The sequence below is a fragment of the Dasypus novemcinctus genome, chromosome X (assembly GCF_030445035.2).
Source record: "Dasypus novemcinctus isolate mDasNov1 chromosome X, mDasNov1.1.hap2, whole genome shotgun sequence".
Taxonomy (NCBI): Eukaryota; Metazoa; Chordata; class Mammalia; order Cingulata; family Dasypodidae; genus Dasypus; species Dasypus novemcinctus.
Window position 1 is genome coordinate 182790610 of NC_080704.1, and position 26551 is coordinate 182817160.

At 49.1% G+C, this 26551-nt stretch overlaps 1 protein-coding gene across 3 annotated transcripts; it reads right to left on the reverse strand.

Annotated features, from left to right (window-relative positions):
* Positions 1-26530, reverse strand: NSDHL (NAD(P) dependent 3-beta-hydroxysteroid dehydrogenase NSDHL). Of its 3 annotated transcripts, none has more exons than XR_009184458.2 (9): positions 26418-26530; positions 19835-19949; positions 14833-14991; positions 8372-8518; positions 5267-5395; positions 3033-3175; positions 2199-2301; positions 940-1391; positions 1-118 (listed from the first exon to the last, which is right to left on the reverse strand). XR_009184458.2 is itself a non-coding variant. In XM_058292081.2 (9 exons), exons 2-9 carry the CDS (start codon positions 19904-19906, stop codon positions 110-112), a joined length of 1086 nt encoding a protein of 361 aa, XP_058148064.1. In that variant the 5' UTR covers positions 19907-19949; positions 26418-26530; the 3' UTR covers positions 1-109. The 3 variants fall into 3 exon arrangements, 2 of the variants coding, with proteins under 2 accessions (XP_058148064.1, XP_058148062.1); XM_058292081.2 differs by having other exon boundaries at positions 1068-1391; XM_058292079.2 differs by adding an exon at positions 23056-23133 and having other exon boundaries at positions 1-1391; positions 26418-26526.
* Positions 26531-26551: the final 21 nt, after the last annotated feature.

Below are 26551 nucleotides of genomic sequence, written 5' to 3' on the forward strand. Positions count from 1 at the left end.
ACGGATGACACACTTTATTCAAGGCTTCCCAGGTGCCTCCCACCCTTGCAGGAAGGCAGAGAAGACTCCAGAGGTACTGAGAGCACATTTCATTTAGCTGAAACAGAAGTCAGATTTTCTAAGGAGAAAAGAGAAGGTGAGTTATTAGATTTACATTGAAATGTCAACAGAAGGCCGAGGGCGGGCAGCAGGGAAGGAGCCCTTTCTGCATCATCTTGTCGGGGATGTGAGGACCGCCCTAGAGGAGGCTTCCCACGCCTGACCTCAGCCAGCCGCAGGCCCCGCCTCGGGAGGAGCTGCCCCAGCCACCGGCCCACTGAAACGACAACAGGACTCTGGGGACAACAACAGGACTCTGGGGACGAAGAGGAATGTGCCTGCCAAGGAATGTTTTATGAGAAAACAAAACCCGCCAATGGTACCGGGACCAGACTGGAAGCAGGTGGAGTCCAGCCACCGGCAGTGTTTTTTTTTCCAGGGAAAGGCAAGATCACAGCTGGTTTAGCTCCTTACGTTGGAACGCTTTTAAAACTCTGTGTGTGTGCCACGAGATGGACCCCTGAGGTCTCACCCCGTGTTTCTACCTCCTGCTTTTCCTCTAAGGTCTTTTAACGCAGGGCCTTAAACAGAGGCAAGGGACATCTGCTCTAGCACTGGTGAGGGTGGAAACCAAGCAGCTCTCCATCTTCAATCAGCAAATGGCTTATCGTCTTCAAAGATGGAGTATAGACTAAAGAGGAACTCAAGAGATTCCAAAGGTGGTCTCTGTGATAAGGAAACTGAGTGGGGGCAGAAAGAGGGAGGGAGGGAGGAAAGGAGAGAGAAACACACAGAACGGTAGAACACAAAGTCGCCTGCTCTGAGAAATCCAAATGCAGCCTGAGAAGAAAGCCAGCCTGCTGCCTCTGCCCCCTCACAGCCACAGCAGGGGCCGGGTACCTCCATTGGGCTAGCAGGGGGAGTCCTGGGCTCCGAAGACCCTCACTGGAAGGGGCGGAAACTTGTGTTGGTTCATCGGTTCACAGGGAAAATATGAGAGAGCTGGGTCCCAGGGCACGTTACTCAACCCTCCGCAGGTGGCGGAAGCTCTGCACGGTCCTCTCCACAGCCTCGTCCATGGTGACCAGCGGCCGGTAACCCAGGGCCTTCTTGGCCCGTTCGCAGCTGTAGTAGTGGAAGGTGCCAGCCAGCGCGACCCGCATCGGGGTGAAGGTGGGCCGGAGCTGGAGGACGGGGCGCAGCAGCGCCACCAGCAGGGTCAGCAGGAGGGCCAGGTAGTAGGCCACCCAGTAGGGGATGTGGTACTTCGGTGCCTCATAGTTGAGGCCCGTCAGGAGGCGGGCCAGGAACGTCCAGAAGGGGATGGGCTCGTCGTTGGTGATGTGGAAGGCCTGGGGAGGGGAGGGGGCGTCAGAGACACACCGGCTGGGAGCTGAGTGGGCCATGCCCTGGCCGCCCTGGTGGAGACTCACTGCCCCACACATCCCTGCCACTGAGCATTTCAGGCGGTCTGTCTTGACCTCTGAAATGCCCCTCAGGACAGTGCTGAGATGCAGAAGGGGGAAAAGAAAGTTTTATGTGGAGATTGCAGTCCAGGAGGTAAACTTCAATCTGACGGGACTAATGGTGAGATTCATCTATCTTCTTCTCCCACGTATGCATCGGTTCCAAACTACCCTAAGAGTTACTGTGGAGATGAGCAAAGGCTCAGGAGAACAAAATGAGGCCAAAGCAGCAAAGGGCAGTCCAAAATCGGGAGAGGGTACAAGGAAAGCACGGGCCCTGGTACTGAGAGGAGGGGATGAGGGGATGGTGAGTGAGAACCGGCAGATAGTGGCCAGTGCTAGCCACCTGCTGCCCACCGGTCAGCCAAATGCCAGGAGCTTCAGACGCCTCTGGAGGGGTGGGGGGAATGGGCGCAGGTGGGTGACAGGTGAACAGAGACTTTGGTGAACTTGAGGGGGCGGGGTGAGGAGCAAGCACCCGCCCACACACACTGGGCCACATCCCACCGGGCAGATGGTGGCTGCCTGTGAGTTAAGGACAAGCCTCCTATGGGATGCTATGGTGGCGGTGACATAGCACTGTGCACCACAGGGGCTCAACCAAGGCACCAGGTGGTTCAAAAGCAACTTGCCAACAAACCCAGTCTCGGGGAGAATCAACCCAAAGCCAGTGGACGGCCACAGCTCCCTTACCTTCCCGCATAGTGCTGCGTCGTGGGCGAGGTGCTCTGCGGCCAGGATGTGGCCGTGGACCACGTTCTCCACGAAGGTGAAGTCTACCAAGTTCTTCCCGTTTCTGCAGGCACAGAAGGCACAGTTCAGTCCTGGCAGGGCCCTGGCCCAAGGATCTGGGGAGCTCCCTGGCCTCAGCACCTGAGAGGGGCTACCACAGCTGCCTCCTGCTGTGGCAACGCCAGCCCCTGGAACATATGGATGCTGGGCGGGCCAGGATGTCCAGGGGCCCTCAGGGATGGGGTGTGAGGACAGGGCCAGCCAATGACTCTGGGAGGTCAGGTCTGCCCACCCCAGTCCAGGGGCCTTCGGGTGGCTCCCGCTCTGGGCTCCGAGGCGGGCAGCAGCCTTTTAAAGCCAATGCCTTGCTCCACTCTCCCATTTTTCTACCCATCTCTTTCTAATCCCTCAAAGTGATACTGAGAGGTGAGACAAAGCAGCAGACGAAGGATGGGGTGAGAAAGGGCAGAAATAGAGGAGGAAACAAAGGAAAGGGAAGGCATATTTGGGAAAGAGCAACCACCACAGCTGCCCGCCACCCTCTGTTGCCACCTGCCTAGGACCTTCCACCTGCACGTGCCTGCCTTCCTGGATGGAGTGGATACCCTGGGCCATTTGCATCCCCTCTGAGCTAGTTCCAATCTCCACATATGGGCACAGATATTTTCCCAGCTTCCCTGAGAGGGCAACCATGAAGGTCACACCAGGATAGATGCGAAGCTTCTGGAGTTCGGCCTAGGGGTGGTATGACTGCAAGGGACCCTCAGGGCACAAAGCCACCATGGGAAGGCTCACCCAATGATGAACTTCATCTTGCCCCTCCTGGCTGCCTCGATGAGGATGGGGACCAACTGGGGGTCCCTTGGGCCGAAAATGCCATGAGGGCGGATGGCGATGGTTAAGAAATTGCTCTCTGGACTATTGGCACTGAGGACCGCCTGTGGGAGAGGAGGAGGAAAGCTTAACCAGACAAACTGGACAGCCCAGCATCTCCAATAAGCAGCACCTCCCATGGTGGACAGACAGCCCACATGCCCTGCCAGGAAGCCTCCCCACCGCAGTCGCTGATGTAATTTAGGGCTACTTCTTTACCCCCATCCCTGTGCCCCCAAGTCTGAAAGTACAAGAGGGAGAGCAGGGTAAAGACTAGTCAGCCCAGCTACAAAGTCCTGGGTTGGGGTTCAGACACTGAAATGCATGAATGTGGCATGGGGAAGCCCAGCCTTGGCAGCAGTTGGTAGCTGCCAAAGGGGCACCTCCCTAGGCTCGAGGTGCCGACCACACACACAATCCCACCACTCCTGGGCTGTTCTGGTCAATTCTGAGACCTCAGTCAAGTAAGAGGCTTCACTACAAGGAAAGCCCAAAGAGCAGAGGCCCTTCTCCAGGAAGTACCCACAAAGCAGGAGCCATTACTCCCATCCTCTATTATAAGGAAAACACGAAGGCTTGTTCTATGGCTTATAAACCAGAACTTACAAGCTTCAGGTCCAGAGAAGTAGGTTGTCCCCAAAAGTAACAAGGGTCCACCTTTCCAAAGACCCATTATGTTGTCGATACAAAGGGGGCTCATAAAGGTACCTGCCCTGACAGGGCTGTGTGCCGGTTACAGGGGATGATCTGTGTCAATTTGTTAGCCGACAGGACACCAGGCCAGCAGAGTAACCCTGATGCCATATCACTCTATGCTCTACACTGTCTGCTCTACACTGGTGACATTTGCACTCGTGGTTTTCAGTCACGGTTATTTCAAATTACTTGTTGACTGAATTGACAATGATCAGTGCCGTCCAAGACTGGAGAAGTAGCTTTTTTTTTCTTTTTTTTAAACTGTGAATGTAGCAGCTACTCTGATTCCCAGATGCCCCTCCTCTTCCTGCCAGGCACTGGGTCCTCACGGTGACGGAGGGAACGACTTATAAATAAGTCTTCAAATGGCCTCTACCAAGACCCCCTGCTACTGCTAAAGAGGAGAGAGCGGGAAGGAGGGTCTGAAGCTGACAGGGGCTGTGGACCTTGGATGACAGGAGACACCAGGTGAGGTGCTGCTGGAGTCGCCAAGATACTTAGCATCTTGAGCCAAAGCTGTTTGTCTGAGCCAAAGCTGTCAAGAGGAGGGGAGGCCCTGGCACCTCGGCCAATATGTGCACAGGATCCCTGGATGACCAAGGTCACTGTAGGCCCGGAGGAGGCTTCCAAGTGCTCTGCGGTGGCACATGAGCATTGGAGGAGCAGGGTGGGGGCTGCCTGAAGATAGGCCTCTGACCCCGGGCTTGGGAAGACCTCACATTTCCCTGTGGATGACTTGTGGGACTTTGCGAGCTGGAGAAATAGCAGACAAATGGGATGTAACTGGTTCTCAGGTTCTCAGGGGGCCGCTGTTGGTTAGGTGCTAAGCTCTGGTTTGATGCATTTGCTTAGAAAGCGCTTTTAAGGGAGTGAGATCTGCTGCAAACCCCTGGGAGGCATTATTGGAGACTGCTGGCCACACTGCCTAAAGCACATGTCCCTTGGCGAAGCCTTATGCCCAGTTGAGAAGCATTTCTCTTTGATGTAAAGCCAGATCCCTCTGTGGTTCAATTTAAAAAAAGGGAGGTGAGTTCAGATGAATACACGCTTGCCCACGTGCTCTGGGCCACTGGGAGTTGCCTCTGATTTCTGAGTCCCCTAGTGAGCAAGGAAGGCCATGCATGATGCAGGAGCTCAGCTGCCTGGCTTCAGCCCCCCCACTGGCTGCATGGCTGTGGGAAGGCACCAGACTGCTCTGTGCTGCGATGGCCTCATTTGGAATATGTAGACAGTCAAAGAACTGACCAGGTCGGAAGGTTGTGACGTCTCAACGAGGCCATTTCCGTCAAGGGCCCGGAAGAGTGTCTGGCCACGTTTAAGTGCTCCGTTGGGGTCAGCTGTCCCTCACAAGTTAGGGACGAAGGCCTCCAGAGTACTAACCTCCTGGTTCACAACCGTTTCTCTGCAGAACTCTCACAGGATGCGCCTGCAACTCATTCGACCGGCTCCCAGGCACTTACCATCTCCTGCAAGATCTTTGTCTTGGTGTAGTAGTCAATGGGCCTCACAGCATACGGGAGATCTTCGGTTCCATTCTTGATGTCGACGCCCTCGAAGATGACACTGGCACTGCTGGTTAAGATGAGTTTCTGGCAGAGGAGAAAGGAAGATTTTGTGAAAAAAAAAACCGCATATCAGTAACTATCACTATTAAACGGCTTGGCAGTCCTGTATGAAAGAGAAGCAAGTGGCACCTGTCCACCCAGAGTCACAAGGCCGCTCTACCTTCACTCTTCAGGACAAAGGGTGCCCCTTGTGCAGTTACGTGGATTCCAGACACGTAGGGCGTGACATCCCAAAATGGTGGATTTGCACATTGTTTTCTATGCCAACACACCCGAGGGATACAACAGGTTTCCACGGGCAAGGATAGCTCAAAGTTCCAGGGAGATGTCTGTTTGGTGATGCTGATACACACACGCGCACACCCTGAGAAATGCTATTCTAGCCTTCTGGTTAAGGCACTGAAGGCCATCAATCTGGATCCTAAGTTTACATTTTTATTGACCATCATACTGGAAAGTCCTGACTAGAGTGGCAGGATTAAGACTAATAAAAAGGTATAATGGTTGGAACAAAGAAACAGAACTGTTATTGTTTGCAGAAAGTACAGGTAAATACACTCAAAAACTTTTTTTAAAGATTTATTTTCTCTCCCCTTACACCCTTACACCCTCCCCCCGCCCCTGCTGTCTGCTCTCTCTGTCCATTTGCTGTGTGTTCTTCTGTGTCCAATTGCATTCTTGTCAGGTGGCACCGGGAATCTGTGTCTCTTTTTGTTGTGTCATCTTGATGCATCAGCTCTCTATGTGTGCGGCACCATTCGTGGGCAGGCTGCACTTTTTTCCTAAGGGGCAGCTCGCCTTGTGGGGCACACTCCTTGCACATGGGGCTCCCCTATGGAGGAGACACCCGTGCATGGCACGGCATTCCTTGCGTGCATCAGCACTGCATGTGGGCCAGCTCATCACATGGGTCTGGAGGCCCTGGGTTTGAAGCCTGGACCTCCCATGTGGTAGGCGGATGCTCTATCAGTTGAGCAAAATCCGCTTCCCAACAGACAAAATTAAAGCAATATGAGAGTTCAATAAAATTGCTGAACACAAAATCAGTATACAAAAATGAACTGTGCTCCTATGCATTAGCAACGATTAAAAACATAATGTAAGAGACATTTTAAGCAGCAACCAAAAATAATGCACTAGGTTATTAATTTAACAAAAGATGACATCATGTATAAAATTCTATCATGAGGCAGTAAAGAGTGGTTAATAAATGGAGAGATATCCCATATTTATGGATAGGAAGACTCAATTTTGTCAATTCTTTCCAAAATTACTTCTAAGTCTAGTGCAAGTAGAGTAACAACCAAGGAACTTGACAAACTGATTCTAGAATGTATACAGAAGGGCAAAGGCAAGGCGATTTTGAAGAACATGGGTGGTGAGATGACTTGCCCTGCCAGACTGGGACTTAGTATCTAGCTGTCTCAGTTAAGACAGAATGTGCCAGCACAGGGAAAGGACGGGGCAAAGGGCCCTGGAGAAGACCTGGGCAGGGCGTGGATGCCCAGCATGCTGGAAGGGATAGTGAACAGCAGGGAAAGGACAGGTCACACAATCAATGGTGCCATAAGGAAAACAATCAGGTCTCTGTGTCACTTTGTACATGGACAGAAATTCCTGGTGTATTGAAGCCTTCAATGTGGAAAGCAACGCTTTTTCAAACTTTCATAAAAAAATACATAATGCAATCTTTTGATTTTGGTGTTGGGAAACATTCCTTTAAATATGCCACACACACGCAAACCATTTCCTGCACCCTTATCCACTAAATTCTTTTCTCCCTTCAGTGAATGTACTAGGGTTCCCAAAGAAAGACAGATAAACCGCAGCCACCTAAGTGTTGGGGAAAGAAGAAAGTTGCCCAAGAATAAATTCCATTTGATGGTGTTTTTATAAAGTTTTATAACATGCAGACTAAGACCTTATATCAGCTGTTCATGCAGCAAACAGAAATAAAATCAATTTAGAAGTGCCGATAGCTGTGGGTAGGGCCGGGCACAGGGGGGGCTTCAACTCTACCAGTATTCTTGTTTCTTAAGCTCTGTGACAAGTATATGGGTGCCACATTATTCTCCCACTCTTTTTGTGTGCCTGGAATATTCCCTTTCCAAAATGGCAGCAGTGCTCTTTACAGAGCTCCATTCATAAGCACATGGTGTTGTGCAGAGCCTGGAATTTGGCACCAGAAGTTCTAATTCACATCCCACCTCTTCCGTTTTCTAGCACAGAGCTACCTGTGAACACCTCTAAAGCTCAGTTTCCTCAATGGTTAGGGGATATTAGTAGCCTCTGGTTACCGAATGAGGGAGCAGATGAAGTGATAATGGTCTGGTCAAGTGTCTCGCAAGTTGCAGAGGGTAAGTGGGTGCACAGAACCTGGAGAAGCAACCTCCTTGGCTCCTCTTGTTGCCCAACAGCCTGAGGGGGCGGTTCTCAGTAAAGAACCTCCCCAACTCACTCTGGGCTTTTCTCCCACTTATACAGCATCCATGGCATATGTCACTGTGAGTTTGGGGTGCTGGGCTGACAGGTAGCTCTTTCATCCAGAAGCTGGTGCCTCAGAGAACCAGGATTTATCACAATGCGGGGAGCCTGTGGCTCGTGTGAAGTCCCTATCCTCTCAGAGCTGTGTGAAAACAGGTTTCCATTGGCTAAGAGTAAATACAGTTTGCTTTTCTTGTAAATTATAGCAAATGTCTACATTTCATAGCTGTTTAACCAGAGACTAATAGGCCTTAGGGTCCTCAGATGGCCTCAAAGGCCTCCAAGTCAAATATTTCTGTTGTCGCATGCAGTTAGGATGTTACAACCCTGCTGGCCGTGGCGCGTGGGCCATCAGCACATGCAGGGATGCCTGTGGCCAAATCTTCACAACAGAAAAGATCTTAGCAACACTTCAGGAAGCAACCGCGGCTAGGCAAAGGGGAACTGGGGCCCCATGTGCCTGGGAAGGGGTCACGCCACCTTCCCAAAGGCATTTCTTCCCGGCCTTCTCCTTACCTGAACCCCAGCCTCTTTGCAAGTTTCAATGACATTCTTGGTGCCAATGTAATTCACTCTGTAAAAGAGCTCCTTGTTGTTGCTGGACGGTGGGGGTGACGCACAGTGAAAAACCGTGCTGACACCTTTCAGGGCTGGGTACAGATCCTGGACAAGAAAACAAAGACCAGGAAAAAAAAAAGTCACTCCTGCTTTAGACAGGTCAAACCACCTCCTCGCGCTCCCGTTCCCTGGCCCGTGGGGGGAGGAGGGGGGCTCTCGCCCTTTCATAATTGTACAAGCAATACAGAAATACATTCTCCGAGTAAAAGAGCCAAACGGTATGGAAGTGCACTGGGTGGAAACCGAGCTGTCCCTTTACCCGCCCCATTCCCACTGCCTGGTCTCTAATAAAGACTGGTTGAGGGCAGAAGCCGGTGGGATCAAGGCAGAGGCAACAAAAGCCCCTACCTCCATGGTGGGGGCTCAATTCAGGGCACCTGTGGCATAAAACCCGAGGCAGGTGAGCTCGTGGATACAAATTATGAAGTATGAAAAAGCTGCACCCCATTCGAGCCAGTGGAAAGAGCCAAGACACAGGAATATTCCTTCCTGGGAAACTAGACATGCTACCGCAACTTGAAAGGGTGGGTTTAATTTACTGCTCAACGAAGTGCAGCTCCTGAGAGCAATGGCTGATGGCAGATCTGGGGCAAGAAATCCACAAGATAAGCCAGGAACATCTTGTCATTATCAGAAGGAAGCCATCAAGACTACTTGGGTCATGTGAAAGAGATGTACAAGCCAACTCAAAGAAGGGACAATCTGATCACCAGTAAGAAGGGCAATTCTTTCTGAAGGGTGGTAAATAAAAGGCAAGAATCAAGCATTTAATCTTTCCAAAGTACAAATATTTGTGCTAGCCAAGGAATGATAGCATGTCAGCATTGTGCCAAGCCTTAATTAATGCAGAGTACCTAGGCCTGATCATCAATGGAGGCCAATATCTCCAAAAAAATTCCATGCCTAGGTTCACCAATTATTAATATTTTGCCATGATTTTTTCCTCTTGCTCTACACAAAGACATAATTTTTTCCCTCAAACCTTTCAAAGCTAAGTTGCAGGCATCAAAGCACTTCAACCCTCAACATTCCCCCAGGCATCTCCCAAGAATAAGGACATTCTCCTAAATAACCACAAAACAATGATCACATTCAAAGAATTTAAGTGAAATGAAGCTATAAGCCAATAATTACTCTCTTCACAAATGTCCCCAATTGTCCCAAGAATATCCATTTTTATTTTTGGATACAGGAACCAGCCACAGCCAGTATGTCTTTTGTCAGTCTGGAACAATCTCCCCAGATTTTTTTCTTCCAGAACACTGCCATTTTTCGAGTCCAGGATCAGTCTGTTTCTGTTTATATGTTTTAACAGGTTAGTCTGTTCCCTCATGATTAGATTTGGGGAAAATCTTCACGTAAGCGATACACTGGCAGTCTAACCCATTGTGGGGGATGTTACATTTGATCAATGGGTTTAAGGTAGTACCTGCCAGGTCCCGGTCATCAAAAAGACACCTTTTCTTCCCTATTATTATTACATTATTACTGCTAGCCACAGTCCATAGGTCACTCCAGCTCTATCTTTCCCATGCTTCTCCACATTCCCACCACCCTGCAGTAGTGATGCACATTTGCTCTAGCTCACAAAGGACACTCTTGCATCTGTACCATCAACCACAATTCTCATCCACCTCTGGTTTACTGTGCTATTCAGTGCCTAGATTATTCTCTAGCATTCTGTCAATTGGCATTTACATCTGTATACTACCATTTTCAGCCACATCCCCATTTATAGGCCAGCTCTTTGTAATTAAGTAATCTGTGGGGTGATCATTAGAGACCGACTGCATAAATCTCGTTCTCCAACAACCTCCCACCGCATAGCTTTCACAACATTTATTGATTCTTGGTGGAGAAGCACACTCTATGCCCTGCTTGCAAAACAGCAGAGTTTGAACTCCAGCACTGCTTGTGTGTTTATTAGTAAAGTAGGACGCCCTCCTCCCCTCGTGTTTCTTTTAAGGGTCTCTACGGACTTGTGGCTTCTTTCTTTAGTAAATGTATTTTAATCTATCATGGTCATTGTGTTTTTGGATGCTCAAAATGCCCCAAATTCAGCCAGAGGAGATCTCGAAAGCTGCTCAGGGATCTGTGGGTTGGTTTCTGAGCATTTCCTAAAGGAATATTCCAAACTCACCTTGAACTACCCCTGGCCCAGGGTCCTGGACTAGGCTACTTCCCCAAGGAAACCACAATCTGAGCAATAGGTGTGTGTGCTGCTATTGCTATGCTGCTCCAGGAGGAAAAAAGGAACCAGTATCAGATCAACCCTTACGTCCAACAGAAATACAATACGAGCCACTTCAGCATGTGATCAACATTAGAGCTTATTCATGAGTTATTTTACATTCCTTTCTCTCTCTTTTTGTACTGTCTTTGAGGTCTGGTGTATATCTGATACAGCACATCTCGGCCCAGACCAGCCACATCCTAAGTGCTTGATACCGCTTGGGGCCAGTGGCTGCCAGACTGGAGAGTGCAGTTTCAGTCCTACCAGGTTGCAGGACATGCAGGTCTCCACCATGGGGATGCAGTTGGCAAAATCCAGATCACCGGAAATATTATAGGACAATAAACATGGTTTCTTCAACCAACAAACTCAAGTTTAAAAAAGTACATGAAGGGGATCTTGTAAAAGAATCTTAAACCTATCACCCAAATGCAATGGCTTGGCCTTGTCTGGAACCTTATTTGGAAAAAAAATACATAGAAATGTGTACGAGACACAGGGATTCCTGAACACTGGCTGGCTCTTTAGGTGCCATCATGAAATTGTGGGTCTTTTTTCCTTTTTTTAAGGAGTCTAATCTTTCAGAGACAAATACTGACGGATATTTACAGACAAAATGATCTAGTGTCTAGGACTGGCTTCAAAATAATCCGGGTGTGGAGTGCAGGGCAAAGATGAAACACCATTTGCCACGACTGCACAAAGAACAGAGGAAATATCCTAAAAAACAGTACAAAGGGAGAAGGGGAGGCTAAACGTGGAGGTCAGAGTGAAAATCTCTACCACGGGTCTGGTAAGGCATCCAGAAAGGGAGAAGACAGAATGAGGGAAATCAGTATTTGAGAAATTTTCCGGTAATGAGTCAATAAGATTTGAAAAGAAAACTCAGACATAGTCACTGTAGAATATAAAGTGTAAAAAAAAACAACCCCCTAAAAGGCATAAGGGGGAAAGAGGTGTGTGACCTACAAAGGAACACAGGTCAGACCACGACACATGTTACAAGACAGCGAGTCACGGTGAACCCAAAAGCCTGCTCCCACCCTGGAGCAGCTGGGTGGAGCTGGAGAATGCCACATGGTGCTGATCCATGGCCCCTGAAATCCAGGAGCCCGGGCACCCCACTACAGCCTCCCCGGGTCTATCTGCTCTCCTGCCCTGTTCTCCTCACACCTCCAACACCCCCTTCCACTCCGGCTCCACATTCTCAGCAGTGAAACTGGCAGCAAAGGCAAGTTTCTTCTGCTCCCCCATCGTAACCTGGCAACCCTCTGCGTCTGTGTCCACCTCCCCTCTGCAGGTCTGGGCTGCCTGGGTTCCTGCGCCAGGCCAATGCTGCAGCCAAATGCCACCAGCTCCCACTGTCCTGCCCTCCTCTGCCCCACGCGAGGATCTGCTCCGCCATCAATGTTTTGCTCCTCTATCAGCATACGAAGCCCTACTTGATCCCTACATCCCCCTAGCCCCATTTCTCTGTTGACATCATGCTAATACGGCTCAAGAGAGTCTCCTCTACTCTGTCTCCACCTCACTTCCATTTCTCTCACCCCACCCCTCCAACCCGGTGTTTCTTCCCAGCATTCCTAGACAACTCCCATTGTGTTACCAAAACTGCCTTGCTGCCAAATCCAGGAGCCCTTCCTTGGTTCTCAGTACCTGACGCCTTTTCAAAACATGTTCTCCACCTGGCTTCTCCCCCACCAGCCACCCCTTCTCAGTCTGTGCCGGACCCTGGCTGTCCTGCCTCCCGAGAGCCCCAGGACGCAGATGACAGGCTGTGTCTCCGCCCTGCTGCACTCACTCCGCCGGCAATTTCACTAGGCTCCAGATGGGCACAGACCACCATCTCCTCCATACCGCCACCTGCCTGGTGAGCATTCAAGTGAAAAGGCCCCAAACCCTTAACCCCTCACCCCTACAACCTGCTCCTCTCGCCTAGGCGTCCTATCTCAGAAAACAGAATCATCACTTCCCAAGTTGTTTCGGGCCCCAAACCTGAGCATCACTCCTGACTCTGCTCCTGTGCCCCCGACATCAAATACATCCTCACACTTGTTGGCTGTAGCTCTCAAGTACTTCCCAGGCTCCTGGCTTGGCCCAAGTCACCCATCACCTGGTGGCCAGGAGACTCCTTTCACGTGTTAGCATGTTAGTCAGTACCTTCCCAGTGGCTTCTCGCAGCCCTTCAACCTTCCAGTAAAGTACAACGTAGGGCACATAAAGCTTTATCTGGTCAGGGCTGCCGCCCTGTTCCCAGCATTCCACGGCACCCCCAACACACAGGCCTCCTGGCTATTGGGCACTAGAGCATCTCAGGCCTCTGCACTTGCTGCCTCCAGGTGTCTGAAGGACACCTCCTGGCCCATACTTCGTCAGGTCTCAGCTCAAATACCACCTCCTCGTGTATTCAGAGAGGACTGCAGCTCCAAGTAGTCTTTCCCATTGCTCTCTATCCTTGTATTCCATTTCATTTTCTCACTAGCAGTCTTGTCTCCTGGCATCCCAGGATATATGCCATGTCAATTTCTCTAGCCTGAGAGCAAATCAAGGGCAGGCGGGGATTTCTGACATTCTGCTCATGGCTATATCCCCAGAGCCTTGCACAGCACCTGGTACACATTATATACCTGGCGTGCACTTGCTGATGGATGGAACAGGTGGCTGGATGGATGAGTGAAAGTGCATTCAAGCAAAGCTGGAAATCAAACACCGGCACGTGAGCACAGGAGCTGGGGGAGCAGTTTGGAGGGAGGTTCAAGTCTGCTAAGGATTCCTGCTTCCTTTGAGGACACAAAACCCGTGTTCAGGGAGGTTACTTTCTAGAAGGGAAAGAGACAACTACACCGGCAAATGCGGAGTCCGTCAGCTACTGCTAAGTGTCACGCAGAGATATAAAGCAGAGTAAGGGGAAAGGAAGGAACTTGTCGTTTAGTATATAGGAAGTCAGGGAATGAGCTCTGTCGTTTGCAAAGAGCATTCCTGGCAGTGAGTACAAAGGTCCTAAGGCAGACACCTGGTTGGTGAGTCTGCGGAGGGGTGAGGAGACCAGTGTGCCTGCAGCAGAGCAAGTGAGATGGAGGATTAGAAGGTGTGAGGCAAGACAGGTAGTGGGGGTGGGGTGGGGGGCGCAGAGTCCTTTGGGAGTCGTTTTACTCAGGACATGGTCTGACTTGCGCTTTCAAAGGGTCCCTCTGACAGATGGGTTGAGGCAAAACTGTAGGGGCCAGGACAGAAGCAAGGAGGTGACTTAGGAGGTGATGGCAAAAGTCTACATGAAAGGCTGGACCAGGGTGGTAGCAAAGGAAGGAGTGCAAAGTTTTTTGGATGCAAGGTCTATATTGAGATTTGCTGATGGGACAAAGGGTATGAGAAAGGAATCAAGGATGAAACCCAGGGTTAGGGCCTAAACAATGAGAAAGCCGGTACAGACCATTTAAGACTTTAAATGGTGCGGTGGGGAAGGGGCTTAAGGCACAGAACTGCAGACCCGGTCAGTTTGAAACATCTCATATGTATCTAAATAGAGATAGTGTGCTCCTTTGAATTTTTTGTGGATTTGGTTAAGGGCCTTTGATTAGCTTGTGGGGCCCAGGGTAGATCCTAATCCTTTTTACTAGAGTCCCTCATAAGCAGAATGAAGCTCAGACCATTATAGAGAGAAAGCTACACAGAGAGAGGCCATCACGTGCCTGGCCATGGAACAGAGGAGCCCAGGACCAAGGATCACCAGCAGCCAGTCCCAGAACAGCAATCTCCAGGAAGAAAGCATGGCCTTGAAGACGCCTTGATTTGGACCTTTTCCTGGCCTCAAAACCGTGAGCCATTCAATTCCCATTGCTTAAATCATTACTTTGCATGGTATTTGCTTGAGCAGACTAGGAAACTACAATAGTGAATTATCTTTCAATTAAATGAATACTCTGTGGTGCAGCCAATGCACTTTGGGGTATATACCCTAGAGAAGGGGCTGGCACACCACAGCCCAACTTTTAAACTTCTCAAGAAAACAGAACACAAAAAAACCACAAAAATCCAAACAACCATTTGGTTGGCCTTGGAATCAGGGAAGCCACATGATGCCCCTGTGGAGACTCTGGGAGAACAGGAAAGGCAGGATGGCTGTTACCTGCTGGCTGCAGAGGTCACCCAGAAAGAACTGCACCTGGGGGTTATCAAACCCTTGGCGGATATCAAATACATTGACGGTGTAGCCTCTTGCCAGCAACTGTTCTACCATGTGCTGCCCTAGAAATCCAGAGCCTCCGATCACCGTGCATTTCTTGGCCTGCAGAGAGAGAGGGATGGCAGGTTAAAACAGAGTGATGATAATAGGCAAGTTCTAATACGCACAAATCATGAACCAGTGAAATGGCAGGTAAATGTGTGTGTGTGTGTGTAGGAGGGGTTGTTTTAAGCTCTTCTTGAGCTGACTTTGAAGGTTTCTAAAAGGCTGGTGTTCTATTGCCACTGGCAATCTCCTCTTCTGGGATCAGTCACGGGGGAAGAGAGAGAACAAATGACATGGAAATGGACTTTGGTTGGATGAGATGACAAAATACATACTGTAGATTTAGTGAAAGGAAAAGGAGGCACTGTTGAAATTAAAACACCTGTGACCAAAGCTGGACAAACTAAGAAAAAAGTGAGAGCTCCTATTCTCAATATTTGATCTCTGGGCACTACCTCTAAAAAAACAAAAACAAAAACAAAGCCACCCATGGGAATGTAAAATGGTACAGTCTTTGTGGAAGTTTGGCTGTTTCTCAGGAAGCAAAATAGAGAACTGCCATATGATCTGGCAATCTTGCCAGGAATATATTCAGAAGAACTGAAAGCAAGGATGCAAACAGATATTCACACACCATTGTTCATAGAGGTGTTATTATTTTTTTTGAGGAACGGACCAGGGATTGAACCTAGGACCTCGTATGTGGGAAGCCAGCACTCAACCACTGAGCCACATTGGCTTCCCTGAGTTTGTTTTTTGCCTGCTTGCTTGTTGTTTGTTTTTTCTTTCTTTTAGGAGGCACCGGGGACCAAATTTTACAAAGTTATCAATGTTGTTAACTGTAGTATCTAAATTACATTAGTTATATTTTCCCCATGTATCACCACATTCTTAACACCCTGTAGAACATTTCCGTACTTATATTATTAATCACAATCCTCATCAACTTCCAAAATTATTATTGTACATTCCCAATATTATCCTCCTGCCGTCCTCCACATAGGAGCATTATTGCTAAAAGATGGAAACAACCCAAGTGCCTGTCAACCAATGAATGGATAAACAAGATGTGGTCTATACACATGATGGGATACTATATAGCTGTGTAAGAAAAAATGGGATATGCATAGGATAACATGGATGAACCTGGAGGACACTGTTGAGTGAAATAAGCCAGATACAAAAGAACAAATATTGTATGGATTCAGTGACGTGAATGAAATACGATGAGTAAACTCATGGAGTTAAACTCTAGAGTATAGGTTAGGAGGGGACAGAAAGTGGGTGGGGAGAGAAAGTGGGTGGAGAAGGGGGAGCTGATGCTAAATGAATATAGAACATTTAATAAGGGGGAATGTAAATATGTGGAAGTGGATAGAGTAGATGGTAGCACATTACAATGGGTATAACACTGCTGATTTACAAATGTCATTGTGGTTGAAAGGGGACATCTAGGGAGGTTAATGTTACTTGAAAAACAGGTAGAGGATAATCTAGGGACTGTGTCACAGTGATTTTGGTGGTACAGGGGATTGTGATTATTAATATAAATATGAGAATGTTCCTCTATTACAAGGTATAAAGAATATGGCGATACCTGGGAAAAATACAACTAATGCAATTTTTAGACAATAGTTAACAGTAATACTGTAATATTTTTTACCAAGGCAAAGAAAGTACTGTATCAATGCTAAAGGTAAAAAAAAAGATTATGGAAATTAGTTTTATGAGATACAAATATAATCAAATATTTTTTCCTTCATTTTCTTCATTAACAAGGAGACCTGGTCATGTCACTGAAGCAGTCTGCGGTCATTTATTTATCTTAGTGAACACTGGAGAAACAACTGAGTTTGTTTGTAGGATTACATAAGATTAATGTGCCTTGTCAGAATTTTTTAAAGTAATGCTTCCATAATTGTCAAGCTGCCTTTTGTGTTATTTTAGTTTTTGAAGCTGAAATAAAGTTTACTTAAAAACAAAAACACAATTGATAGTTTGTACTTCAAACACTCGAAAGTTGCTAACCACCCAGACGCAGGCTCTGTTTTTTCTTCTCTGAAGGCTGGGGAAGTTACGGGCCCAGGGGAGAGCTATGGCATTTACAGTTCAGCCTATGGCACACACACAAATTCCTGGCCAAATTCCAACTCACTCTGGAACTGCAGCGACTGCAGATTATGGAAGGACAAAGCAGCAAATGCTTGTACTTAAATATTCTGACTCCAGGGAGTCAATGCAAAATTGTGGCTGCCCCACGCTGAATAAACTGGCTCTACGTGTCCCTGATGGAAGACCTGGGATGTCCCCTCCCCAGGGCCTTTCTGAAACTATATCTGGGTTTTCTTCCTTAAGATGGCAATCGCCCATTTTCCTTAGCTCATATATAGTAAATCAAAGTTGGGGGTGTGGAAAGATCTTCAAGACATGCTGCTCCTGAATAAAAACCAAATTAACAACCTCCCCTCCTTATTCCTTAAACACGTCCATGACGAAGACATTCAGGTGACTCAAGTGGTTCCAGGGCCATGCACCTTCACAACTGTCCCCCTCCCAATCTGGGTGTTTCATCTGGAGGTGGCACTGGAATGTTTACCACCCTTAGCTCTTGTGCCATCAATTCCCACAATTGACCTCAGTGTGTGGCCAAGTCAACTTCAAAAATCCCACTTGGCCCCCTTTGCTGAAATCCCTTTCTTCTCTCTATCCCCAATTTAGCTCTTCGGGCAGATTGCAGTTATTAAGAATAACCCACGGGAAGCGGACTTGGCCCAATGGATAGGGCGTCCACCTACCACATGGGAGGTCCGCGGTTCAAACCCCAGGCCTTCTTGACCCATGTGGAGCTGGCCCATGCACAGTGCTGATGCGGGCGAGGAGTGCCGTGCCACGCAGGGGTGTCCCCTGCATCGGGGAGTCCCATGTGCAAGGAGTGCACCCTGTAAGGATTGCTGCCCAGTGTGAAAGAAAGTGCACCCTGCCCAAGAATAGCGCTGCAAACATGGAGAGCTGACACAGCAAGATGATACAACAAAAAGAAACACAGACTCCTGGTGCCGCTGATAAGGATAGAAGCGGTCACAGAAGAACACACAGCAAATGGACACAGAGAGCAGACAACTAGGGCGGCGGGGGAGAAGGGGAGAGGAAAAAAAAAAAAAGAGTAACCCAGAGCCTTCCAGCCTAGTTTCTCTTGCTTTACTCAGTTTGGCTGATCTCAAAGAGGCTCAGAGCTAGACATGTTTTGTCAGCAAACCTAAGGGCTTCAGATTCTCTTTTATATAATCTGACCTTTCTCATTATGGCTGGTTCAAAGGCTGATAGTCTAGTTTTTAAAAAAAGCACAAACCTTTGGGATTATGTCCAGTGCAATTTCATTTTACAAGTTTAAATGCAACTAATCAGTGCTTTACTCTTTAACAGAGTGACATGAATTTGTTTATTACATTGGAATGTTGCACCAACACTGCTTGTAATGAGCAGGCCCAGGTCTGTTTCACAGAGAGCTTTGTAACAACTGGGATCGGATGACTATCCCAGAGGAGTCAAATGTGTGATGGGACAATATTCTTTAGCAGACCTATAATGCTACGTATTTAGGAGATTATATGGAACAATTATTAATTTTTCATGGCCACAAAAAACAAGGCATGGAATTGATCACAGAGGACAAGAAGGAATACTTATTAACAATTATGAATGACACTCGAGGTTAGAAATGGGTAGTGGGACTCCAAAATGGGTTACTGAGGAAGGTTATAAAATCAGTGCCTTGGGGATTGTTTTAAGAATAAGAAAGCAAGCCAACTGTAATATAAACTTGAGATAAGAGAATGGTCTAGACCACTGGGCTTTTTAAGCCTTGTTTTGCTTTGTCCTGAGCAGTGGAACCCTTTCTTCAGAGACTTTATGCAGAACATAAAGATAAGTAAAGAGATATTCTCTTTATTTTAGTTGTTTAAATGTATAACTTTTACTTCCTATAAGTCACTCAATGAGAAAAGATAAGGTTATTTTCTAGAATGCAAAAAATGGAAACTGGATGCCAGTGGCTATAACCATTGACTTCTTGATTTTCTTCTTATTTGCTGAGCAGCAATAAAATCACGGTGTCCACAAATAAGGCAGGTGACCGGTAGCTCTGTTGATCTGTCTGAACACTGGAATCTCAGGTTAACCTTTAATTACACAGAGGCCCCCCAAAGAGGCTTGACTCTGAGTTCTCCACCAAAATGAGGCTGTTCCAGTGGCCCATTTATTAACATTTGGTATAAACACATTTTAACATGGCACGAAAATTCATTACAAGTAAATCGAAGCAGACCTGTGCCAATCTACGTGAAGAAGCTCTATGGGGTCTGAAGAACATTCGACCCAACAACTCCTTAAAGACCCCCCAAGATTTGAGGCTACACTTTGGGATGCTTTGCAACCGCTGCTACTGCCCTTTGGGAATAGTTCTGCCATCAGACCAGAAGTCCACACTAACCTACTGGAGACTGAAAGGCCACATGGAGGGAACCCCCGACACCAGCCAACACCCATGTCACTGAGGCCACCTGGGGACACATCCTCCAGGAGATTACCAAATAACTGCAGTTACATGAGTGGGGTCCATGACCAGTCAAGGACCCTCCAGCTGGGCCCAGCGCAAACTGCATAACTGTGAGCAAATACATACGGTTTTGAGCCCCTGCACTTTGACATCATCTGTTACACAGCAATAAGGAACTGATACATCTAAAAGATGTACATTATAAAAAAATACAACATTGATTGATTGAATCTATGGGCTAAATATAATTTTAATCCACAAGTTAGATATCCCTGGCATGCTAGTATGTATGTGTTCACCCTTGCCTGTACCTGATTTTGGTGAACATTTTCTGTTGGTACTTACTTTTGGAACATCCTCTGACAAAAGCATCTCTTTCACCTTATCTCCCATTTGCTCTCCAACTTCTTGGTCCATTTCTGTGCAAAATACGGTCCTATTTGTGATGAGCTTCTCTCTTCTTGAAGACATATTTAGAAAAAGAGATTTATATTGTATAAATAAACCCGAACATATCTTAGCTGTTAAGTGTTTTGTGCATATGCCAGCCCCCTTTGTTTTCACAAATGGTTGAACCATAGCGAGAGCTGTTGGATGCAGCACTGCGTTATTACTCCTGTGACACAAGATGCTCACTTAGAGAAGGGGCAGAGCTGGGCCTATAACTCAAGAAATGTGCACTTGCCCTAGAGGCAGAATTGGAAGCTGGTTAAATCACCTCACCTGTCAATTACAGCAAGAACAACAACTTTGGTTTCCTAGCCTTTTCCCACTCTACAATCAGCACTTCAATTATTCTCTATTTGTATTGATCATAATGCCTGTGTCAGCACAGTGGGAAAAGGCAGACCTGGGGAGCCCAAGCCCTGGGCTTGGCACTATCAGGAACTGTGCAAATCGGCTCCAATCACTTATCTTTGCTGCAGTTCCGTTTCCTTATCAGTAACAAAAGACTTGAGTGCTTGTCCCGTGATGCTGGGCATGGGATGACATGGCACTCTCCTGGCTGTGCCGAGTGTGGTGGGGACTAAGCAGATGACATGGGTGTAGACAGTGCCTGGTCACACCTTTATGACAGCCCTTAGGATTTGCTCCTCTCTTCATTCACCCACTGTACTGAGCTGTAAGCAGAAAACAGCAGTTTGATGGGTGGGCTGGGCCCTATTTTGTTCTGTGCATATGCCTTCTTGGTAGTGGCTAACCTGCTGAGTCCCAGGTCCCTGGAGCATTGCCCTCCCCACCCCCACTTGGAACAAAGGGGGTGACATCCCGTGTCCCTGTAGGAACTGATTTACATGAAGTGTCAAAAGCTGATGTGCCTTGAATAACCAGGGTTCTTGAAGTTTGGTGGGACTGCTTTGGGGCCACATCTCTGAAATCATGGAAGCTTTCAGGAAAATAGATATCAAAACTTCACCAGCCATATTCATTTCTCAAACGCACATAATGAGTAAACAGAGTCCTCCGTAGCTCTCTGCCCACCCCATCCCACCCCATTTCCCTTTCCCCACAGTCCCTTTACACAGCAGTGTCTGTTCATCCCAAGCAGATCTGGCATGCGTGATGGGCTTCATTTGAGTCAAAGCATGTCAAGGCCAAAGTAGCTGGGAAAATGGGACTTGGGCCCTTGTGCCACAGCCCTGCAGACAATCTGCTGGGAGTTCTGTGTCTGTCTTGCTCACTGCTCTATCTCTGGCATGAAGCCCAGTGCCTGGCAGAGTGGGCTCTCACACTGGAAGGAATCCATTGTACATACATACCCATGCAGAACCCTTCCCACTGCTCTCTAGCCCCCAATGCCATCTGAGGTATAGGAGATTCATTGGGGCGGGGGTCAGGGAGGTCAGTACCCAGGTCTGGTATTTTATTCTGGTGGTGCTATAGTCACAAGTATCTACAGCCAATTTCTTATTCCAAATCCTCAAGAGCAAGAGGAAATGAGAGGGTGGAGGGCATCCATGGGGCCAAGGAGATTCCCTACATCTGCCTCTGACCTTGCCAAGTGTGTGCCTTGGCAGCTACAGTCTGGACCACAAAGTCCCGTGGTACGTCTAACCAGGCTTGGCAAGCCCGTCCTCTAGGGAGTGTGGGGCCTGGTAGCACCTGCTCACCCTCACTGCCTACAAAAGATGCCCATGCCTCTGTTCTCAATGCAGCCAGTTCACTTTGTGAGCCTGGCTACCTGGGTTCAAACCCCAGCTCTCCTCCACACTCACTGGGAGCCCTCTGGGAGCTGTGCTTCCTTGCCTGTAAGATGAACGGTCTCAGAAGGTCACTGTGAAGACTAAAGAGAGTTAACTGAGAAGATACCTGCAAAGCCCTCGGCACGGGGCCTAGTTTCTGGTGACATCCCCTTAAAGACAGCTAACACTGCCCCCACATATTCCTTCCTCTGCTTTCCCATGTCACCCTCCTTTCTCCTGCCATGCAGTGCAAGCTGTGTGCAGGTAGGGACTGTCCTGCTGCAATGACAGTTCAAAAATGCTGTCCTGACCCAGTTGTGAAGCAATGGCTAAAACCTGTCAATCCCCCTTGGCTAAGTCCCTGCTCCACTCACTTCCCTTATTGGGCCCCAAAGTTCCCGGACTACCACACAGTCAGCTGCTCAGGGACCCTGAGGCCAACCACCCAAGGACAGTCCCTTTCTGGGACCTGCAGAATTATCCAAACTACCCAATCCACAGGGAGCCTGCAAACCCCAGCTAGCCCCCACCTTGATTTCCACCTTGGGGACCCCACTGGCCCTGTGGGGCTGCCTCCTCTTCCTGCCTGGGACGGTAAGGAAGACTTCGGCCTGTCACCTGCCTGGTGTCTCTATGCAACATCTCACCATCCATAGCACCTATCATCATCCCTGACACCCCAGAATTCTAGAACACCTGCCTGTCACTGCACCTTGCAGTGCTCACCACTTTGGATGGATTTGGGGCAGATTCACCATGGGGAAGTAGAGTAGGTAGGCAACCAAATACTCCCCAAAAGCTCATTTTTGGGGTGGCCTCAACCACCAGAGATGAGTTTTTAAAGTATGTGTGCATCAAGAGGTGATGGCGGAGGCATGAAGAAAGAATGAGACAGATTGAGACTTGTGAGCAAACTGCAGGAGAAAGGACTATTTTCCCTGCCACCTCATCCAAGGAAGAGCATTACTGTCTCTAAAATACCTCATGCTGTTCTCCTTTCCTTAATAAAAATTAAGGCTGGAGGGAGCAGATGTGGCTCAAGCAGTTGAGCATCTGCTTCCCACACCAGAGGCCCTCGTTTCAGTTCCTGGTGCCTCCTAAAAAATAAAAAAATTAAGGCTGGGGATTAGCTTTCATCACCAGCACAACCTCAGGCTTTGCGAGAAAAGCAGGAAAAGAAAGGGACCAATAGAGCGTTTGTTTGGGGGTATATAAAGGAGGACAACATGCAAGGGGAGGAGGATGGCTTTCACTTGGCTTTCCCAGGAGCCTCAGGGTGAGAAGGCTCTCAGCAGGTCCCCTTGCTACCAGGCAGAATCAGGTGAGAAAGAGGCAGTTCAGGAAAGCAGCAAGGAGAACTACATACTACAGTTCAATGCTAACCTGAATGATCAGCTCCTCCACAGACAGAGAGGGCCCTCGGAGGGCGCCAGGAGCAAGGGCACCGGCCGGCAGCATGTTCTGCCAATGGAGCCACCCGGGGCACCAGGGAAGCATGGAGAGGAAGGAAAGAAGACGGCCACATGAAGACTTGTACACCAATGCTCTCAGCAGCCAAAAGGTGGACAAGGTCCAAGTGACCCTTAATGGATGAATGGCAAACACAAAATGCGCGGAATAGCCACAAGGCCCGAGGCTTCTGATGTGTCAGCCTTAACAACCCCCCTAGCCTGCGGCTCTCTGCTGCCTTTTTTTCCCCATTCAGAGGCTTTTGGATGTTTGCCGTAACTCGGTTATAGACCAGACGGCAGGTCTGGGTGGGGGAGGTCTGCAGTGGGCTCTGCCTAACTCCTTTGGCTCGTCCTGGACATCCCAACTCCTGGACACAACTAAGCTACTGGCAAAACTCTTAGCTGACTTGCAAAACTTAAAACTTTGAAAAGCATTTGCCTATATCTTGAGACAAAGTAGGCTTTGTTTGGATATTGTTTTCACAAAAGGGTGGTCTGTGATGCCTCGCAGGAGCCTTGTTTGAGCAGCACAGGTCCGTTGGTGGGGGAGGACATCCGTGGGGGAGGACGTCCAGGCCTTCTCTTCACCTGCAGATAGCGAGGAGGGTGCTAGGCTGTCTTAGTTTGCCAGGACTGCTTTGACAAAGTACCAGACTTGGCTGGCACAACAGAAATGTATTGTCTCCTGATTCTGGAGGCCAGAAGTCCAAAATCAGAATTTGTTCCCTGCTTTCCCTGGCTTGGCATGTGTGCAGGGCCACTGGGAAAGCAACCAGCATGCCTGCAAGCTTCAGCCCACCCTGCCCGGAGTACCTTCCCTTCACCCTCCCAGGCCCAGTTCAACTGCCACCTCTGTGACACCTCCTCCCCATCGCCAGCAAAGGTCATTGCTTCCTCAGCGCCTGTGACTGCACCTGCCCAAATGCTTAGCACACTGTTCTCTACCTTTCCCAGGGCCAGCAAAAAGCCTGGAATAGAGCACACGGGCACATGCACAGCTGCTGGCATGTACTGCTGCTTTAAGAGGATCCATCTGTCAGACAGCAGCTCTTTCTGCCTATCTCTGAGCAGGTGTGCAGCTCAAACAAGCCCAGGGGAAAATGGCTGCAAACTGTGAGAGGCCACCCTGCTGCTGACACACAGAACCTAGAAACAGACCTGCCTGCCCTAAGGGGGTGGACCTGAAGCTGAGTCCTGATTGAAAGGCTCTGGAGGAGCAAGCCCAAAGGAAAGGGGTGAGTGTCCACGGCCAGGGCTGGGAGGGACAAGGCAATGGTATAGAACCAATGTGTCTTGGTAGCTGAGACAAGCTGCATCACAGTGAGTGATGAGGCAAGACTGGGTAAGGGTTGGGAACATGCAGGCGCTCAGGAGTGACCCTGGGGGGATGTAAGTAGGAGTGAGTGTTTTGATCAGATACGAACTCTGGAAAGTTCACTTGGGCCAGTGTGGAGGACAGATTTTAGTGAAGACTAAGGCTCAGGGCATTCCAGGTAGAGGAATGAGGAAATCAGAGAAAAAAGATATCAAAGAGCTGCTGAATGTCAGGCCATTGCACATATGAGTACATTATCCCATAAGACCCAAAAAAACATCCAACTGTTGAAGGAGGTGGGCATTGTTGGTGTAATTCAACAGATGAGAAACTGAAACTTGAAGAAGTCAAGTGGCTTGCCCAAGGTCACACAGCTGGCACCCAGCCAAGACAGAACTGTGCTGGTTCCTAGGAGCCTCTGAAGGTATAAGATCAGGGGAGGGCCCTGACCAGAGCTGCAGACTGGGAGACTAACCTGGCATCACAGGGTAGGTTAGATGGGTGAGAGGTGGGAAACTAGGAGACACCCACCTGTCATTCAACCAAGATTTATTGAGCATCTAAGACATGGTCCCTTGCCCTTTAAGGCACTAGAGCACCAGCAGTGAACAAAGGACAAATCCCTGCCCTCACAGAGCTTGCCATCTACTGGAGAGGCAACGAAAAGTACACTGGTAAAAATAGACAGTAGGTTAGAAGATGCAAGATGCCATGAAAGAAAAAAGTAGAGCCAAGTGTGGGGGCTTGGGCATGTAGTGTTAAATAGGCTGCTGGGAAGATAAGAGCTAAGCAAAGACCCAGAGGAGGGAAGCAAGGGGGCAGGGCTAGCAGCAAGGACAAATGGAGTAGGAGAGTGCCTGGCACATTTGAGGCCTAGCAAGGAAGCTGGTGTCTGGGCCCAGGGAAGTGGTGGAGGAGAGAAGTTATGGAGGTGATGGAGGGGACCTGTCATGCTGGGCCACGCTGAGTTGGAAGGCTGAGGATGGTCTGAATCGGGAGAGAAGCAGCAGAGGTGAGAAAGAGAAAAGGAATGGCATTTCAGAGGTAGAACTGATAGAAAGTGGAGGCTAAATATGGGAGGGAGGGGGGAGATGTGCAGGGAAAGGAAGAGTCAAATATGACCTTGCGGTTTTGAACCTGGTTCACTGTTCAAAGGGGAAGAGGGCAAAGGGCATTTCCATTTATGGGGCACCAGTCCTAGCAACTTGTGCTCTGTTCTCTTACTGCTCTGATGCCAAGAGGGGAAGCAGGTAAGGGTTTTGAGAGACACTCGGTTCTCTGATGCTGGGCTGCCTAAGGAGGGCAGGTCCTTGGACCTACAGTCAGCTCCACCTCTACAGCTCCATTTTAGCCCACACCCTTGCCCAAGCCCCTCTGAATTCTCCAATCATGCCCCGACTTTCCAACTCCTCTGTGACACTGCACAGGATGGCCACTCAGCCTTTAATGCTCCTCCCTGGGTGCCTCGAGGGTCTGAGGGTCCAAAAGAGGGTATTTTGATGCCCTCCCCCATCCTGTGCTCATATCTCTTTCACTCCCTTCCAAGGAAGTCGGTACCCAAGGCCCCTAGCTCAGCTACCTGGGCTGTAACCACGGGGGGCCTAAAGTGATCCTTTCTTGGAACCCGGTTTGGGGACTATTCATCCGGCTCAGGCAGGAGTATTCTCCAAGGCGCACCTTCAGAGGAGGAGCTCAGGTTCGTGGAGTGGCACGGCCTGGTACGCGGTGGATTCTGTTTCTAAAGCCCAGCCTTCCGCGCGAACCTCGGAGGCGACGCTCGGACTGTCCCTTTCCCTCTCTGGGTCTCAGTTTCCCCGGGCGTCGCCCAACTCTGGGAAGTGCAGCTCTAAATCACCCTGGCGCCAGGAAGCGCCGACCCCGGCCGCCCCCCTCAGCCTCGAGGCCCCCTGGCGCCCGTTCTCACTCCCTGCCCACCGCCGACAGGAGGCGACCCCCGAGGGCCGGGCCGCGCCCCTTACCCGCCTGCAGAAGCCCTGGCCGGCCTCAGCTCGCTCGCCGCGTGAACCGAAAGTAGCCCATCCCACGCTCAGCCGGCCCTTCTCTTCTCCCGCGTGAGCCGAGAATCAGCAGAGGCCCCTCCACCAATAGGATT

Coding starts and splice junctions, on each gene's coding strand:
- NSDHL (XM_058292081.2), bottom strand. CDS start 19,906: ATGGACCAAGAAGTTGGAGAGCAAATGGGAGATAAGGTGAAAGAGATG. Junction 14,992..19,834: donor TGTCAGAGGATGTTCCAAAA/GTAAGTACCAAC, acceptor CTCTCTCTGCAG/GCCAAGAAATGCACGGTGAT. Junction 1,392..2,198: donor ACGCAGCACTATGCGGGAAG/GTAAGGGAGCTG, acceptor TCCCCTCCCCAG/GCCTTCCACATCACCAACGA.